Source organism: Pseudorasbora parva, chromosome 20 (assembly GCF_024679245.1).
Source record: "Pseudorasbora parva isolate DD20220531a chromosome 20, ASM2467924v1, whole genome shotgun sequence".
Classification (NCBI taxonomy): domain Eukaryota; kingdom Metazoa; phylum Chordata; class Actinopteri; order Cypriniformes; family Gobionidae; genus Pseudorasbora; species Pseudorasbora parva.
This window is the reverse complement of record NC_090191.1, coordinates 3,679,004-3,699,003: the sequence shown is the minus strand read 5'-3', so window position 1 is coordinate 3,699,003 and position 20,000 is coordinate 3,679,004. Positions and strand designations below refer to the sequence as shown.

At 41.3% G+C, this 20,000-nt stretch overlaps 1 protein-coding gene across 1 annotated transcript in view; it reads right to left on the bottom strand.

The window, feature by feature from the left end:
• The window catches only part of LOC137049974 (uncharacterized), a 79,636-nt gene that overhangs the window by 12,836 nt on the left and 46,800 nt on the right, over nt 1-20,000 (bottom strand). The window contains exon 5 of the mRNA XM_067428722.1: nt 1,653-1,699. Within this exon, the coding sequence (XP_067284823.1) occupies nt 1,653-1,699 (47 nt within the window). The remainder of the gene's footprint in view (nt 1-1,652; nt 1,700-20,000) is intronic.

Below are 20,000 nucleotides of genomic sequence, written 5' to 3'. Positions count from 1 at the left end.
CCTGTGACAGCAGTGGCGTGTAAATCCATTTTGAGACGCAACTGAAACGATGTTGTCAAGCTTCCCGTCATTTCTGCATTCAAATCGGTTCAAATGCAGCGCTGCCTTCCCGGAATGCTGTGCTGAGGCGTTGAAGTCGCTCGACGTCACCCATAGGAATAAAGTGAAGCGCGGCGCCGTTCACAGACTACTGGATCTGCAGCTGAGAGACTGTTTACAGCGTGCTCTAGTCACGCGCGCGCGCGCACCCTACCGGGAGAAGAGCCCGTACGGCCCATACAAGGACCTTCCGCTCTTATTAACGTCAAATAGACCCATACTCGAAAAAAACTCGCCGAAACTTGTGAGAAACCGGAAGGAGTATTTTTGACACAGAAATACTCCATCAAACGTCCAAACGTAGTTTTTGAAACTTTGTCTATGTTTAGGATGGGAATCCAAGTCTTTAACAGTGTAAAAAGCTCAGTATGCATGAAACAGCATTTCACCCCCCCTTTAATAAGCATAAAGTTGGCCCAGCTGAAGCGCATGTTGAGAATAGCGTTGTCATGACTGGATAGCGACACTATCATCAGTCATGCCCTCTCGTACCTTACGCACACCACGCCCACTTAGATCAGCATGTCAGCCAGCCCAGAGGGATACTGGGGGCCAGGGTCATCGCTTTCGGCTTCAACAATTATTCGCAAGATGGCAAAAGACGAACGTTACACACACGAACGTTGCGCGTTGCAAGACATGCAACATTAAAATCATGGACGGACAGCCAGACGACAACCTCCAATATCATCCGTCATTTGAAGAGCCAGTCTGCCCAAAAAGGTTAGTTGGTAGTTAGCTCATGTATAGCTAAAGTAACCACTAGCCATTAACACTCATACCATTTGGGGACAAATGTGGTCAAAATAATTGTGATTTATTTCTATAAAACACTTCCCCTGATCTGAGCGGTACGAGACTTTGCCACCTGAACCACACACAACAAAAATTACTCGATTCTAACGTTACAATGTTAAGTAAGTGGGAAAGATCACGCGCGCGCGAGTGTGTGTGTGTGTGTGTGTGTGTGTGTGTGTGTGTGTGTGTGTGTGTGTGAGCCTGTTTATGTCATTTATGAGGACACAAATTTGTATAACTACATGGGTATTACACAGGTATTACACTATAAATGTGGTTTATGAGGACATATCAAATGTCCTCATAATTCAAATGGCCTTAAAAACATACTAAATTATGTTTTTTTGAGAAAGTAAAAATGCAGAATGTTTCCTGTGATGGGTAGGTTTAGGGGCAGGGGCAGTGTAAGGGGATAGAAAATACGGTTTGTACAGTATAAAAAACATTACGCCTATGGAGAGTCCCTGTAAACCACATAGACCAACATGTGTGTGTGTGTGTGTGTGTGTGTGTGTGTGTGTGTGTGTGTGTGTGTGTGTGTGTGTGTGTTTGAGTGAGTGAGTGAGTGAAAGAGAGAGAGAGAGTTACTGTGTGTGTGGGGGCATGTTTTTGTGAAATATGAGGACATTACCAATGTCTCCACTTTTCAAAAGGCTTATGAATCATACTGTGTGTGTGTGTGTGAGTGAGTGAGTGAGTGAGTGAGTGAGTGAGTGAGTGAGTGAGTGAGTGAGTGAGTGAGTTTTTAGACGTACATTTGTGTAGTCCTGCAGTAATCCTGATCTCTCCTCCATGATCCACACTACAAAACACACACAGTGACAGTTAATCAGTGAACGAACACACACACACACACACACACACACACACACACACACACACACACACACACACACACACACACACACACACACACACACGCGCGTTCACTCACACACAATCACCCTCACAAAACACATACACACAATCTCACACAACACAATCACTCATACACTAACAAAAACACACACACTCACTCTCTCAAACACATACACACACTGTCACACATTCACTCTCACAACACACAGACCTGCCAACCTTGAAGAAAGAAGAAATTTGATGAGTACCCCCCCCCCCCCCCCACACGCGGGCCTCCAGCGCGCACCGACAGCCCACCGCCAATGTGTGCTTCACTGTTGATACCTCATCTATGATAAATAATCCATACTCCATAATACATAATATGCACATAATATACTTTCACCAATTAAGATTTATTAGTTACTCCATAACCAAATACAAGTAGACCATAAATGTTATTACTGCAAATACAATACAATTACAAATTAAATACAATTACTGCAATAACTCCCAGCATCGAATTGAAAACAATCCTTGCATCACAGCCCATTCCATCATTGTGTTCATGATATTATAAACAAAGGCTGGTGATGGTGAATCATCATACAAAAATAGAACCAAAGACCGCCTAAACACAAACACAACCAAAGACAACCTAAACACAAACAGAACCAAAGACAGCCTAAACACAAATAGAACCAAAGACAGCCTAAACACAAACAGAACCAAAGACAGCCTAAACACAAACAGAACCAAAGACAGCCTAAACACAAATAGAACCAAAGACAGCCTAAACACATATAGAACCAAAGACAACCTAAACACAAACAGAACCAAAGACAGCCTAAACACAAATAGAACCAAATACAGCCTAAACACAAATAGAACCAAAAACAACCTAAACACAAATAGAACCAAAGACAACCTAAACACAAACAGAACCAAAGACAACCTAAACACAAATAGAACCAAAGACAGCCTAAACACAAACAGAACCAAAGACAGGCTAAACACAAATAGAACCAAAGACAGCCTAAACACATATAGAACCAAAGACAACCTAAACACAAATAGAACCAAAGACAGCCTAAACACATATAGAACCAAAGACAACCTAAACACAAATAGAACCAAAGACAGCCTAAACACAAACACAACCAAAGACAACCTAAACACAAATAGAACCAAAGACAGCCTAAACACAAACAGAACCAAAGACAGCCTAAACACAAATAGAACCAAATACAGCCTAAACACAAACAGAACCAAAGACAGCCTAAACACAAACAGAACCAAAGACAGCCTAAACACAAATAGAACCAAATACAGCCTAAACACAAATAGAACCAAAGACAACCTAAACACAAATAGAACCAAAGACAACCTAAACACAAACAGAACCAAAGACAACCTAAACACAAATAGAACCAAAGACAGCCTAAACACAAACAGAACCAAAGACAACCTAAACACATATAGAACCAAAGACAGCCTAAACACATATAGAACCAGAGACAACCTAAACACAAATAGAACCAAAGACAGCCTAAACACAAACAGAACCAAAGACAGCCTAAACACAAATAGAACCAAAGACAGCCTAAACACAAATAGAACCAAAGACAGCCTAAACACAAATAGAACCAAAGACATCCTAAACACAAATAGAACCAAAGACAGCCTAAACACATATAGAACCAAAGACAGCCTAAACACAAATAGAACCAAAGACAGTCTAAACACAAACAGAACCAAAGACAGCCTAAACACATATAGAACCAAAGACAGCCTAAACACAAATAGAACCAAAGACAGCCTAAACACAAATAGAACCAAAGACAGCCTAAACACATATAGAACCAAAGACAGCCTAAACACATATAGAACCAAAGACAGCCTAAACACATATAGAACCAAAGACAGCCTAAACACATATAGAACCAAAGACAGCCTAAACACAAATAGAACCAAAGACAGCCTAAACACAAATAGAACCAAAGACAGCCTAAACACAAATAGAACCAAAGACAGCCTAAACACATATAGAACCAAAGACAGCCTAAACACAAACAGAACCAAAGACAGCCTAAACACAAATAGAACCAAAGACAGCCTAAACACAAATAGAACCAAAGACAGCCTAAACACAAATAGAACCAAAGACAGCCTAAACACAAATAGAACCAAAGACAACCTAAACACAAATAGAACCAAAGACAACCTAAACACAAACAGAACCAAAGACAGCCTAAACACAAACAGAACCAAAGACAGCCTAAACACAAATAGAACCAAAGACAACCTAAACACAAACAGAACCAAAGACAACCTAAACACAAATAGAACCAAAGACAGCCTAAACACAAATAGAACCAAAGACAGCCTAAACACAAATAGAACCAAAGACAGCCTAAACACAAATAGACCCAAAGACAGCCTAAACACATATAGAACCAAAGACAGCCTAAACACAAATAGAACCAAAGACAGCCTAAACACATATAGAACCAAAGACAGCCTAAACACAAACAGAACCAAAGACAGCCTAAACACATATAGAACCAAAGACAGCCTAAACACAAATAGAACCAAAGACAGCCTAAACACATATAGAACCAAAGACAGCCTAAACACAAACAGAACCAAAGACAGCCTAAACACATATAGAACCAAAGACAGCCTAAACACAAATAGAACCAAAGACAGCCTAAACACAAAGAGCAAGACATAATAACATCTAGCATTCATGCACAAACTATTCACTATAGCACTAGCAAAAGTGTTTGTTTTCCAGTAGATGGCAGCAATCTTCCACTAAACTATGGCACATTTCATATTTTCACTATGAAAACTGAGAAAAGTAGATTTTATTTAATTTGAATTTGACATAAAATGTTGCTATTATATACAGTAAATATTGTTACTAATTTACAATGTAAATTTCATTTATTATTTAATCAAATTAAATATGAATTTAAAGTAATACATTTATTTAATTTGACACAACTAAACAACTGTAGAGTAAAAACATTAATAAAATATTTCCTGATATAAGCTTAAATAAAACACATTTTTTGACAGTTGATCCTTCTTGCAAACGTAGCCTAATGCAAATGACTATGGCCTACAGTAAACCTTTAAATAAGAGTTATTGAACTGTTTACAGTCATATACAAAGAGCCTGTACTGCACAGGAAATAAAAATGAACGCGAAAAACCTGACTACCTCACCAAAGCATGAGCTATTGGCTAACATTGTATCCCCCAGAATATCAGCAGTAAAATCTGTCTCCGATCGGCGCACAGGGCCTAAATAAAACGCACATCAGCAAACCTGACCTTACCTGAATAGGCTACTGTAAAATTTAATCATTTTAATAAAAATATAATTTGGCAAATCATTTCAACATGCTGTTATATAGCCCACTGCTATTTAATGCCTATTGGAAAAGGAAAGAAAGCTTGAATAAAATGCCTATTGGAAAAAGAAAGAAATCTTGAATAAAATAAGTCATTGACATTATAGGCTATTTAACTCTACGCGCTGTCATGTCAGGGTGACGACTAGGACGAGCCTGAAGAAATTAAACCTGTAATTTTGACTGAATGGAAAAGAGTATATATTTTATACCAGCAGGCCTAACAATCATACAAGAAACAAACTATGGAGCAATGATATTAAAACGCTGACTCTATTCATTCACTGAAATTCGCTGCAAGTCCACCACACAACAGTGCAACGTGCATGTTCACATTAATTGTCCATAACAGCCCCAAAACTCTCCGGTTTGTCTTGCACATCTAATTAATGGGCAAAGTTTTCAGACTATGTTTCTTACCTTCTTTTTCTTTTTGCTGTGGATGTTATTGAGCTTGAAGAAGTTTATCTCTTGCATTCTTCTGAACTCGCACTGCCATTGCCTGATGTCATTTCTGATATAACTCCATAATCTGTCTATGTTTTAAATGCCTTTTCCCTGAATGAATGGCGACAATGACTGGCTGTTTTAAAATATAACTAGGCTAATATCATAAAATAACCCGGGCAGTTATTTTATAATGTTATCATATAATGTTCAAATCATTTGTTAGATCTCCTCATTCTGACTCTGTAGGTCTGTGGTCAGCAATTGGCGACCCGCGGGCCAAAAGTGTCCCGTCAGCGATAATATCTGGCCCGTGCCCGAATCTGGAGAATCCGGCTGATTGTTTTGATTGCGGCTGGTTCTGAAACATATCTGTCGGTGTAATGGAAGCGAACTAATGAGAAATGTGCACGTAAAACTGCTGTTATTTCGCTCCTGTGCGGAAAGACTTGAGTTTGAGCCTCATCATTAGAGCGTCCGGCTCCTGTGCGGAAAGACTCGAATTTGAGCCTCACCATTAGAGCGTCCGGCTCCCATGCGGAAAGACTCGAGTTTGAGCCTCATCATTAGAGCGTCCGGCTCCTGTGCGGAAAGACTCGAATTTGAGCCTCATCATTAGAGCGTCCGGCTCCCGTGCGGAAAGACTCGAGTTTGAGCCTCACCATTACAGCGTCCGGCTCCCGTGCGGAAAGACTCGAGTTTGAGCCTCATCATTAGAGCGTTCGGCTCCTGTGCGGAAAGACTCGAGTTTGAACCTCATCATTAGAGCGCCTGGCTCCGGTGCGGAAAGACTCGAGTTTGAGCCTCATCATTAGAGCGTCCGGCTCCCGTGCGGAAAGACTCGAGTTTGAGCCTCATCATTAGAGCGTCAGGCTCCCGTGCGGAAAGACTCGAGTTTGAGCCTCATCATTAGAGCGTTCGGCTCCTGTGCGGAAAGACTCGAGTTTGAACCTCATCATTAGAGCGCCTGGCTCCGGTGCGGAAAGACTCGAGTTTGAGCCTCATCATTAGAGCGTCCGGCTCCCGTGCGGAAAGACTCGAGTTTGAGCCTCACCATTAGAGTGTCCGGCTCCAGTGCGGAAAGACTCGAGTTTGAGCCTCATCATTAGAGCGTCGGGCTCCTGTGTGGAAAGACCCGAGTTTGAGCCTCACCATTAGAGCGTCAGGCTCCCGTGCGGAAAGACTCGAGTTTGAGCCTCATCATTAGAGTGTCCGGCTTCGGTGCGGAAAGACTCGAGTTTGAGCCTCATCATTAGAGCGTCCGGCTCCTGTGCGGAAAGACTCGAGTTTGAGCCTCATCATTAGAGCGTCAGGCTTCCGTGCGGAAAGACTCGAGTTTGAGCCTCATCATTAGAGCGTCCGGCTCCGGTGCGGAAAGACTGGAGTTTGAGCCTCAACATTAGAGCGTCCGGCTCCGGTGCGGAAAGACTCGAGTTTGAGCCTCATCATTAGAGCGTCCGGCTCCCGTGTGGAAAGACTCGAGTTTGAGCCTCATCATTAGAGCGTCAGGCTCCCGTGCGGAAAGACTCGAGTTTGAGCCTCATCATTAGAGCGTCCTGCTCCGGTGCAGAAAGACTCAAATTTGAGCCTCATCGTTAGAGCATCCGGCTCCTGTACGGAAAGACTCGAGTTTGAGCCTCATCATTAGAGCGTCCGGCTCCTGTGCGGAAAGACTCGAGTTTGGGCCTCATCATTAGAGCGTCCGGCTCGGGTGCGGAAAGACTCGAGTTTGAGCCTCATCATTAGAGCGTCCGGCTACTGTGCAGAAAGACTCAAGTTTGAGCCTCATCATTAGAGTGCCCGGCCTCCTGTGCGGAAAGACTGGAGTTTGAACCTCATCATTAGAGCGTCCGGCTCCCGTGCGGAAAGACTCGAGTTTGAGCCTCACCATTAGAGCGTCCGGCTCCCGTGCAGAAAGACTCGAGTTTGAGCCTCACCATTAGAGCGTCAGGCTCCCGTGCGGAAAGACTGGAGTTTGAGCCTCACCATTAGAGCGTCAGGCTCCCGTGCGGAAAGACTGGAGTTTGAGCCTCACCATTAGAGCGTCAGGCTCCCGTGCGGAAAGACTGGAGTTTGAGCCTCACCATTAGAGCATCCGGCTCCGGTGCGGAAAGACTCGAGTTTGAGCCTCATCATTAGAGCGTCAGGCTCCCGTGCGGAAAGACTCGAGTTTGAGCCTCATCGTTAGAGCGTCAGGCTCCCATGCGGAAAGACTCATCATTAGAGCGTCCGGCTCCGGTGCGGAAAGACTCGAGTTTGAGCCTCATCGTTAGAGCGTCCGGCTCCTGTACGGAAAGACTCGAGTTTGAGCCTCATCATTAGAGCGTCCGGCTCCCGTGTGGAAAGACTCGAGTTTGAGCCTCATCATTAGAGCGTCAGGCTCCCGTGCGGAAAGACTCGAGTTTGAGCCTCATCATTAGAGCGTCAGGCTCCCGTGCGGAAAGACTCAAATTTGAGCCTCATTGTTAGAGCATCCGGCTCCTGTGCGGAAAGACTCGAGTTTGAGCCTCATCATTAGAGCGTCCGGCTCCTGTGCGGAAAAAATTGAGTTTGAGCCTCATCATTAGAGCGTCAGGCTCCCGTGCGGAAAGACTCGAGTTTGAGCCTCATCAAAGAGCCGTCATGAAATGTGTGATATGATAAAACCAACAGTGAACCATTGAAACGTCTGCCTATATCGCGGGGCGTCAGCACTAACACACGTGAACAATAACAACTCAAATTCAGCTTCCTTTTTATATCAAAATATTGACAAGACAACCAGCAAAAAAATGTGCCATCCGTCATCTCATGGTGCGAGATGTTTCCCTGTGTTACCGTTGCCTGTGGACTGACTCTGCCTTACTCTTCGTGACGATCCTGTTTTGCCGGCCTTTTGTTGATTGTTTGCCTGGAATCTGGACTCTGATTGCTGCCTGCCCTGACCTTATGCCTGTTATGACGATTCTTTTTGCCCTTCCTCTGACACTGCTGTTCTGCCTGGGGATTCAATCTAAGCCCGTTTGTACTCTGATACTGTGTTATTTAAATAAACTTCACATGGATCCCAACCAACCTGAGCCTTCGTCACACAAACATGCCATTAATGGGCTTATAGAGATCCTCTTTTATTGTTTGAGTTATAATTTATCCATTCTGCCTCTTCCACATGTGTGTTTTAGCACAGGGGTCTGTGTTGCAATTTGGTGAAAGAAGATACTTGCCAGGTTACATGTCACTAGGCAAATGCTTTATTCATTTATGCAAAAAAATTTTTTGATAAGCTCACTGCTAGTGATGCAAAGTCTGATTCATTTCCACGAACCGGTTCTTTTCAGACAGTCCGGCTCAATGAACCGGTTCAAAAAGCCAATTCATAGGTTTTCTGATGTCATAATGCAAAGATACACATCTCTTTTCAAACAACTCAGTCAGTGGGCTTGTTGGACATGAACCAACGCTGCAAAGACCGATCAGTGTAGCCGATGACATTAAAGTACAGCGACAGCAATTCAAAAGAGTACGAAGCCGAATGCTCGGCAGGCTACTTTGATGTCATTATTTGTCATTGATTGTCATGTTATTATATTAAAAAAATTCAGGTAAGTAATCTGTGTGTCACTGCATATTGAAACTATTAAAGTTATTTGGTGAACACATTGTGCTGATTATTGCCTTTTCATTCGCTCAAATTAATGGTGTTTGTTTTGCACATGCACACATTGACTCACAAACACAGATGTTCTTTTTGTCTGAAGTATATAGAAAGAGAAGCCCAAACCAGTCTTTGTTTATTGTCATTATAAACTCTCTGATTTAAAATACAATCTGCATGCACAATAAACCTAACTAAAATTACAGTTTTTCGCATTTTAATAAAAATGGAGGCCTATTTAATAATAAATAAATAAAAAACGTTTTAAGCATTTCCAGTAGGCTACGTGGCAAGTTATTTGAACAGGTGCTGTGACGAATTCTTATTACATCCCCAATATTTGTAGGTTCAGGATTAGGTGCAGAGGATGGGTTAGGATTAGGCAATCAGGTAGAGACTATAAAGAGGGTAGAGATCGGGTAGAGACTATAAAGAGTGTAGAGATCAGGTAGAGACTATAAAGAGGGTAGAGATCAGGTAGAGACTATAAAGAGGGTAGAGATCAGGTAGAGACTATAAAGAGGGTAGAGATCAGGTAGAGACTATAAAGAGGGTAGAGATCAGGTAGAGACTATAAAGAGGGTAGAGATCAGGTAGAGACTATAAAGAGGGTAGAGATCGGGTAGAGACTATAAAGAGGGTAGAGATCAGGTAGAGACTATAAAGAGGGTAGAGATCAGGTAGAGACTATAAAGAGGGTAGAGATCAGGTAGAGACTATAAAGAGGGTAGAGATCAGGTAGAGACTATAAAGAGGGTAGAGATCAGGTAGAGACTATAAAGAGGTTAGAGATCAGGTAGAGACTATAAAGAGGGTAGAGATCAGGTAGAGACTATAAAGAGGGTAGAGATCAGGTAGAGACTATAAAGAGGGTAGAGATCAGGTAGAGACTATAAAGAGGGTAGAGATCAGGTAGAGACTATAAAGAGAGGGGTCATTTGGCAGGGAGTCCATCTCATTGATCGGGATTTTAAACTCCCAGCACAATATACTTTTGAATAGCCTACGGGTTTTTTGTTATTTTTGGAGTTGGATACAACCAAAACGCTTCTTTCAACATTTCTTTAAAATTACTCTGACTGCCTACAACAGGTAACAAATTAAACTGATAACTTAAACCTAAATATTCATAAAAAGCATTTTTTAAATAAAAGAATAAAAGTGGATAGATATTAATTAATTATTATTATTTATTTTTTTGTAAAAAGATAAAAAAGTCAGTGAAGCAAAGCAAGGCAACCTTCCAGAAAATGACCTCAAGAAAGAGGAGCAACATTTGGATCCACTTTGAGGAAATAGGACTAAGCAAAGCAAAGTGCAAACTGTGTGTGGCATGATGAGCTTGAAGCCCATTTGCCTGCATTGGAGTAAATGGCATGACGTCATTAAGTTCCGCCCGTATTTAGGTTAGAGCGCACCTGTGGGGTTCTCGTTCTGTTGTTAGCGTGCCTTTGTCTGGTGCTGCGTGGTGTGGTGGGGTGCTGCGACCGTTTTGAGGTAAGTAGACCATGGTAAACAGAGATATCCAGCGTGTAGGAGTAGCAGCTGAATTGTTTATTGCTTTTATTTAGTGGGCAACGGTTTGATGTGGTAATTTAGCGTCCATCACAGACGTGGGTTTAGGACCTTCCCGGTTGCATCTGCCGGTTGCTGTGCGGGCGTTTGTGCCCTTCAGGTGCGGTTATAACTGGTTTTAATGGCTTGTCTTCGTGTGTAACAACTGGTCAGGTAGTAACATTCTTGCATTATTTTGTAGTTGGGATGTATGAATGACTACTGTGAACAATTTAAGGGGACCTCTCATCTTTTTGTGTACCGGATTCCACATGCTTAGTGACGGAGGATTGCAGTCAGTGCAGTGACGCCACCGCTGTTTTGTCATAGTTGTGTTGATACATGCTGCTTCGAGTTGTATTTTCATCCTTATATTTTTTTGTGGCTTGAGCTTTGTTTTTGATTAAGATATTTGTTTGTGTTCATTATCATTAATTATTCATTATTTCCTTCTTTATAATTTTGTTTTGGATCACTTGTTTGAATTCTGACCTAATTATTGATTTGTGAACTGTGTATAATACACCTGTAGTTGTCCTTTTGTCCCTTTTTTTGAGTTTTGATTTATTTTGTGCATTGTTTAATTGAAACTTTGTTTTGTATGTCCATATACAACTTCCTTTTTTGGTCAACCACTTTTTGGTTTAATTGAAATCTGGTTGTTTATTATTTTTGTTTTGTGAAAAACCTCGACCAGTAAGGTCTCCCTTACTAAGGGCTGGCGGTGGATGAACAATTGACACTCACTTGCCTGTTCATGCAATTGATTAATTTCTTTCTTTTGTGTGTGTGTGTGTGTGTGTGTGTGTGTGTGTGTGTGTGTGTGTGTGTGTTTGTCTTTAGGAGCTGCGGCCTTCCTGAGTGGGGAAATTGACGGTTCCCTTCTCTTCTGTGGTGGTGGTGTTTACACCGTTTGCCGTGACTGATCACTTCACTGGGGCCTGTGTGCTGTGAGTGTGAGGGGGAACGGTTACCTTTTGCCTAAGCATTTCTTGGCAGAGGCCGCAGCTTCTGTTCTTTTAAAAATATCTGAATGATTGGGGCTTTCCACTTTCTTGTGCCTGAGATTCTATTTTAAAGAATTGTAATAAACTTTGTGTTTTTTGTATTGAATACCTGTGTCTCCATTTTCCTTGTCATTAGTAGGTAACCTGTGCGCTGGTAATATTCTCTGGGTGAAATTCCCAGGGTGGCATAGTCGAAGATCAAAAGTGTTTTTGCACCTTTTAAGGGATTGTTTATTTGGGGTTGTTCTTTTGAAAACCCTTTTTTCTGTCAGCTCTTTGTGGATGCCACATGTGCAATAATGTATTTTCAGGCTCAGGAGGATCCACATCAAATTTTAGGCGTCACCTACAAACAAAACACCCGACTGCCCTGCTCACACAAGTAGGGCAACAGAGTACAGATGAGTCAGTAGCACTCCCAGTCCCAGGTAGTGGTGACACCATTGAGACTGCTGCCACTGTTCAACCTCCCAGACCTGTAGCAGGGACAGATGTGCACGCTAACACATCTGTTCAGCACTATGTGAGACAGAGTTGACCCTGTCAAACAGAGTAAAGTGGATGATGAGCTCGTAAAAATGATTGCCCTTGACTTCCAACCCTTTTCCATTGTAACAAAGGATTCTGCGCTTACACCAAGGCACTTGATCCATCTTACACTCTTCCAAGCAGACAGACCATTTCAGAAACACTGTTGCCCCGAATGTATAGCTCAGTTAGAGCTAAGCTGAAGATTAAAGTGAACCGTGCCTCTGCTGTATGTCTGACAACTGACTGCTGGACGTCTTTAACCACAAATAGTGTTATGGCTGTGACCTGCCATTTCATTGATCAGGATTTTAAACTGTCATCATTGCTACTCGATTGTTTTTCATTTACAGAAAGGCACACAGCTGAAGACCTGGAAGCAGAACTCCAGAGAATCTGTGGAGAATGGGGCATTACTGATAAAGTCATTGCATGCATATCTGATAATGCTAGCAACATAAAATCTGCAATTCGGAAGGCTGGATGGACACACTTGCCTTGCTTTGCCCACACTATAAACCTTATCGTGAGGGAAGGTTTAAAACATATTCAGGGGTTGTGGTGAAGGTAAAAACTATGGTTGAGCACTTTCACAGGAGCACTATTGCATCAGAGCGTCTCAGAGCAACTCAGAGACAGATGGGCTTTGAAGAATTAAAGCTCAAACAAGATGTGGTGACAAGGTGGAACTCTACCTTCTACATGCTGCAAAGATTTTGGCAGCAAAAGGATGCCATCATTGCCACACTCGCCCTTGTCTGCCCCAGCTTGCCAACACTGACCACTGATGAGTGGGATATTGTGAACAGAGCCTGCAAGATCTTAAGACCTTTAGAAGAAGTTACAGCTGAAATCAGTGCAGAAAGGTTTCTGCATTATTATATAAATTCATCTTTACATTAATTTTAAAAAATATCTGATTTATGAGGCATTTTAATCATTGTCCTAGATTTTTTTTTCTAAATACAATTTGACCCAATGCATTTTACATGTTTTTATTTTATTATTATTTTTTGCTTCCATCGCAGGTATGTGACAGCATCTAAAGTTATTTTAATTGCAAGGGGGCTACAAAAAGTCATCCAGAAACAGCTTGAACAGCTTCGTGAAGCACTGAAACACGTTTTTAACATCTGTCTGACAACTACTTGGTTTTGTAACCTGTAGCCTCCTCATTGTAAATAACATTTTTTTTGTCATGAAAAATTAACTGTAATAAAAGAAATAAAGCCACAATACATAACATTTTTATTTAAAAAAATATGAATTGCTCTGCTGTTGAAGGACTTAGTCGATTTTTTTTTTTTTTTACATATAATTTCCAGCCTTTGAAAAAATTATTAAAAACAAATATTTTTTAGCAAGTAGCCTACATACAAATGAGGGAAAATTACTGAAAATTAAGTTAATGGATCATGCATTCTGGGTCAATACAATAGACAATACACACATCTCACTTTATGTGCTGTTTCCAAATGGAAATGCTCCCACACCAGATGTAGTATGAGATTTTTGATAAAAAAAGCATTGTCATTTCATAATTACAATATTTTAGAGGGGCATACATTTTTAAGCTTTGATAATTTCAAACGTTTTAAGTACACTTGTTTAGTATTAAAAAAAAAAATGAGGCTACATAATCTTGCGTCTGATCAGCTTTGAACTTGTTTGTTGTCTATTGTTACTCCGCCCCTCTTGTCACCTGGTTATCTCATTAGGGCTCACACCTGTTTTAGTTCGTTTGTCACCCTTTGTATTCTCCTCTTGTCTTCTGTCCAGTGCCAGATTGAATCTCTGCTTAGAGTTACCTGGCTCTTGCCTGTTATTTTGAGACTGATATCTTGCCTTTGCTTCAGTAATGTTCTATTAATATTAGTAGTGATGGGCAGACCGAGGCTTCGTGAAGCACTGAAACAGTTGAAGCAAATGTGCCGAAGCTTCGAAACAACACCCGACACTCGTTTCCATGATGCCATCTAGTGGACACTGGCGTGTATTGATCTGAAATAACCTTGACTGTGATCTACTCATAGACAGTAAAAGAAATGGACCGAGCGTTCCCATTGACGTCTACGGCGAAAGAATGAAGTCAACCTAGGGGCACTCACTTCCTGATGGCTGAGCGAACTGCGCAGGCTCAGACTGAGCTTGACGACGTAGATGTGACGTGAGCCTTCTGTCTGACAGCTGTATGTCTTCTAGTAGATGTGGAAAGCGAAAGCTGAATCACGTTGTTTAAATATTTTCTCCCGTTGCTTTTGGCTCACTATGGGCTTCTCCCCATTCTTCCCCCTTGACTTTATCAGACTAGTCTCCAGGACATGTCTCCACGTCCCCCCTATTGTCTCATAGACAGTAAAAGATTGCCTGCGAGCGTCTCTTCAGGTCTATACGGTAATTTCTCAACTGTGCGACAGGGTCGCGTTGGTTATGACGCAATCGTTAGCCTATTTTTACAAAAACAGCTGCTGCGGGGCGATAGTGTAAGATACAAGGTAATGGAGCCTTTTATACATTGTCATGTTTCTTTAGAAATAAACAATGGACAAATGGAGTTTTTAAACGCCTCAGATGTAAAGTTATTCACTGTCAAAGTGACTCAAAAATGAATGGGAGTCAATGGGATGCTAACAGCAGGTGATGGCTTGGTTAGCAATGGCAGCCCCTAGGGGTGGAACGCTTTCCGAGCGCTAGATTACCCCCTTGGATCTACTATGTAAAAAAACAAAAACGTTTTTAACATCTGGCTCACAACTACTTGGTTTTGTAACCTGTAGCCTCCTCATTGTAAATAACTTTATTTTTTTGTTTTGTTTTTTTTGAAAAATTAAGATTATTAAAAGAAATAAAGCCACAATGTGTCATTTGTTCCATAACATTTTTATTAAAAAATATGAATTATGACATACAAATGAGTGAAAATTACTGAAAATTAAGTTAATGGATCCTGCATTCTGGGTCAATACAATACACACATCTCACTTTACACCAGATGTAGTACGAGATTTCGTTATTTCATCATTGCGATATTTTAGAGAAGCATACATTTTTAAGCTTTGATAAGCGTTTAGGCGTTTAAGTACACTTGTTTAGAATACAAAATGTGACATAATCTTGCTCCCACTCCACTGCATGGCTTTTTTCAAAGACTTGACAGTGGAGGTTATACACGGGCCTGTATCAAAGGAGACTGCGTGATACCATTTAGGCTAACCACTTTTGGGCAAAATGTTTTGTTAGTAATAGGTGGTAAACTCTGGAATAGCTTGCCCCTTTCAATAAGAGAATGTCCTACACTCAACACCTTTAAAACTCACTTAAAACAGTGGCTTCTTGAAAACCAGAGGTGTACTCATATGTAACTGTCATACATTTATCAATAGTGCATGTACACTTACACTGTAAATCTGAATGTAGTATAGAGGTGAATGAACAATGTCTTGCCATTTGTGTAATTTTTTGTTTAGTTTTTTGGTGAATGATGTTGTATGATTGTTGGCTGTCTTTGTTATTTTTGTTATCTGCCTATAGGGACTGCAGATGAAAAGTAGTTATTTTTATTAATTCTGGCATATTTACATGGTGTATTTTTATACAACAATGTTCATGAATATGCTTGGTCCCTATTAAATAAACGAATAAAATAAAACAAAAATATATATCACCTATGAATATATATATATATATATATATATATATATATATATATATATATATATATATATATATATATATATATATAAAATTCTATATATTCTATATCTATAATTCTAATTTAGCCTATATGAATGTGTTACTAGCCTATATCTATCCTATCTGTCACTGATCAGTCAATATAGCTCATCTCATTTAAATCTAGCCTAAATATAACTAACCATAGCGCACAATAAATCTCACTTATCTCACAAAATCTCTCTCCTCTCACTAAACCCACGAGGTGAAGATGGATTAACTTCACTTTTAAACTGTGGGGAATGAGGTTCATTCAGATGTGTGTACTGTGTGGTTTGTTCCCGCCCCTTTTAATCAAAGCCGTTTCGACAGGCGCACCTGATGAAACACCTCGGTGCTTCGTTTAGCGGTAGTCACGTGACATGGGTGAGTCGAATCACAGCTCGGAGCAGCGTTTCGAAGCATCCGCGCTTCGGGATCTCGACACAGCGTTGAAACGTCAGGTTCGCGTCAGCCATCCCTAAATATTAGTATTAGTCATAGTCTTGTTTTCCTGCCTTCTTTCTGGAGTTTGCTATTGCTCTGTTTTATTTTTTGAGCTCCCGTCTAGCTAGTTCAGTTTTAGTTTGTTTTCCCCTCTCCTTTTTCTTTTGCTCCCAGCTTCCCTGTCTACGCGGGCTGCCAGATCCCTACCTTGCTGATTCTCCATTTCGGATCTCCCTTGCCTGTCTGCCACCCAGGATTTCAGCCTCCACTGCCAGGTCCCTTCCTCCATTCTCCAGGTTTACCCTTTTTCTCTCTCCCCCTACCATTGTGACATTACATCACCACTTGTTTGTCTGTGAACTCTCCTACCACATTGACTTTGGACCATACTCATTAATATCTCCATTCTCCAGTGTTGCGGTTTGGACCTGCTCAACCAATTGCTCTGAGAACGTTTTCTCCTATGCCCCCTGTTGGGCAGATGTAGTACTTTCTTGTACCTGGCTGGCATCATCCCTGTTTCCCTTTCTGACCAAGGACTCACTTTTTCTCGCTGTGATTTTGATTTTGTTTACTCTTGTCCCCTAATAAACACTGTTATCCCTGCAACTGATTCCTCATCTTTTACCACCCTAACACTCCACTGCATGGCTTTTTTCAAAGACTTGACAGTGAAGGTGATACACGGGCCTATGTCAAAGGAGACTGCGTAATACCATTTAGCCGCACTACTTTTGGGCAAAATGTTTTGTCAGTAATAGGTGTTAAACTCTGGAATAGCTTGCCCCTTTCAATAAGAGAATGTCATTTCCTACATTCAATACCTTTAAAACTCACTTAAAACCGTGGCTTCTTGAAAACCAGAGGTGTACTCATATTTAACTGTCATATATTTTTTCAATAGTACATGTACACTTACACTGTAAATCTGAATGTAGTATAGAGGTGAATGAACAATGTCTTTGCATTAGTGTATTTTTTTAAATATATTTTTAGGCTAGGTGAATGTGAATGAGGTTGTATGATTGTTGGCTGTCTTTGTTATTTTTATGTTATCTGCTTAGGGACTGCAGATGAGAATTTTTTTTTTTACTAATTCTGGCATATTTACATGGTGTATTTTTATACAACAATGTTCATGAATATGTTTGGTCCCTATTAAATAAACTAATAAAATAAAAATATATATCACCTATGGATATATATCTTCTATATATTCTATATCTATAATTCTAATTTAGCCTATATGAATGTGTTACTATATCTATCCTATCTGTCACTGACACCTAAGCCATTATATCTCATTTAAATCTAGCCTAAATATAACTAACCATAGCGCACAATAAATCTCACTTAGGCTATATCACAAAATCTCTCTCCTCTCACAAAAACCTACGATGTGAAGATTAATTAAAGGGGGGGGGGGGGGGGGGGGTGAAATGCTGTTTCATGCATACTGAGCTTTTTACACTGTTAAAGACTTGGATTCCCATCCTAAACATAGACAAAGTTTCAAAAACTAATGTTGGACGTTTGATGGAGTATTTCTGAGTTAAAAATACTCCCTCCGGTTTCTCACAAGTTTCGGAGAGTTTTTTTCGAGTATGGCTCGACTTGACGTTAATAGAGCGGAAGGTCCTTATATGGGCCGTACGGCTCTTCTCCCGGTAGGGTGCGCGCGCGACTAGAGCGAGAGAGGAAATGCACGCCCATAAACACTCAGGTGCAGATCCAGGCGCCGCGCTCCACTTTATTCCTAAGGGTGACATCAATGCTTCAGTACAGCATTCCGGGAAGGCAGCGCTGCATTTGACCCGATTTGAACGCAGAAATGACGGGAAGCTTCACACCATCGCTTCAGTCGCGTCGCAAAAGTGGATCTCCACCGTTCACTGCTATCAGGACTTCACCAAATCATACCAAAGAAGTGTGTTTTTGACGGAGCGGTCCCAGCGATAAAGGTTCGGTCCTGCTTTGGAAGCAGCTCGTCGCGTGAGTAAACATCAGTAAACGACACGATCACGTGCTTCGTCATTCAAATGCGCTAAAGGTTAACGTTACTCCAACGTTACAAGCTAACGGACTCTATTGTTATTCTATGTACACTTGTCTGACGTGCAAAACCGTTTTGCTTGCTACTGCTAAGGTTTAATCACATACAATAGTCCATAAACCGAATCATGTCCTCATAAACTGCGAGTAAACACACACAAATGTTGACAGGCACTAAATACAGTAGATACCACAGAGACGGATGTCCTGCTGTTGTTGTCTCTCCTGTTCAATTTATTTCAGCCTCCGAATTATTCTGGATCATATATCTATTAGCTGAGATCGATAGCCATGGGTCTCTCCACGCTTGAGGACGTCACCACTTTGTTCGTGATCGTCATTCTTTAGCTCCGCCCACACGATCCGCCTCCAGGCGCTCGTTTTTTTCCGGAAAGACTCGGTACAGCCCATATTTCTTTTATAAATATAATAAAACTAAAGACTTTTCGGAGATATGAAGGATGCAATACTACTCTATAGGTACTCGAGATTGACTGAAACTGATTGTTTCACCCCCCCCCCCCCCCCCCCCTTTAACTTCACTTTTAAACTGTGGGGAATGAGGTTCATTCAGATGTGTGTACTGTGTGGTTTGTTCCCGCCCCTTTTAATCAAAGCAGTTTCGACAGGCGCACCTGATTAAACACCTCGGTGCTTCGTTTAGCCGTAGTCACGTGACATGGGTGTGTCGAATCACAGCTCGGAGCAGTATTTCGACACATCTGCGCTTCGGGATCTCGATACAGCGTCGAAACGCCAGTTTCGCGTCAGCCATCCCTAGAATTAATTGGCTGCTGACATGCAACAACGTTTTCACCGAATTGAATTCTTTAGCTTGTTGGCTGAGTCGACCCTGCTTGCCCAAGATTTAAGCAGAAGGGCTTTCACGATCCAGCAGCAGTAGATGAGGCCAGCAAGAGTAAAACGGCTGCAGCTTCAGCACTCTGGTCCAGCAGGCAGGTGAATGAACCTCATGCTGAGCATAGGCTTCCTATCACCTCTTCTGAGCAAGATTCAGTGTGGGGGGACTTTGATGAGCGGGTGGCTAATTCATTTACTGTCAGGAATGCCACATCAGAAGCAATGGCAGCAATGAGGGGTTACTAAGCAGAGCCCCTGATTCAAAGAAATGAAGATCCACTCACTTGGTGGAAAGCACGAAAAGTTCTTTATGAATGCTTAACTGACACTATGAAGAGAAGACTTTGCATAATCGCAACCTCTGTGCCTGCAGAGAGAATTTTTTCTAAAACTGGGCAAATTATTTCAGAGAGGAGGAACAGGTTAAAACCCAACAAAGTTAGACAGCTTGTTTTCCTTAATGCAAACATTTCCTAATCAGGACGTTTCAATAAAATACCTAAACCAAAGTGACTGTCATTCTTTTACAATCAGCATAGACAAAATAGGAAAAGGGTCCAAAAAAAAAGTGCTTGAAAATACAATGCACTATCTCTATCCTTT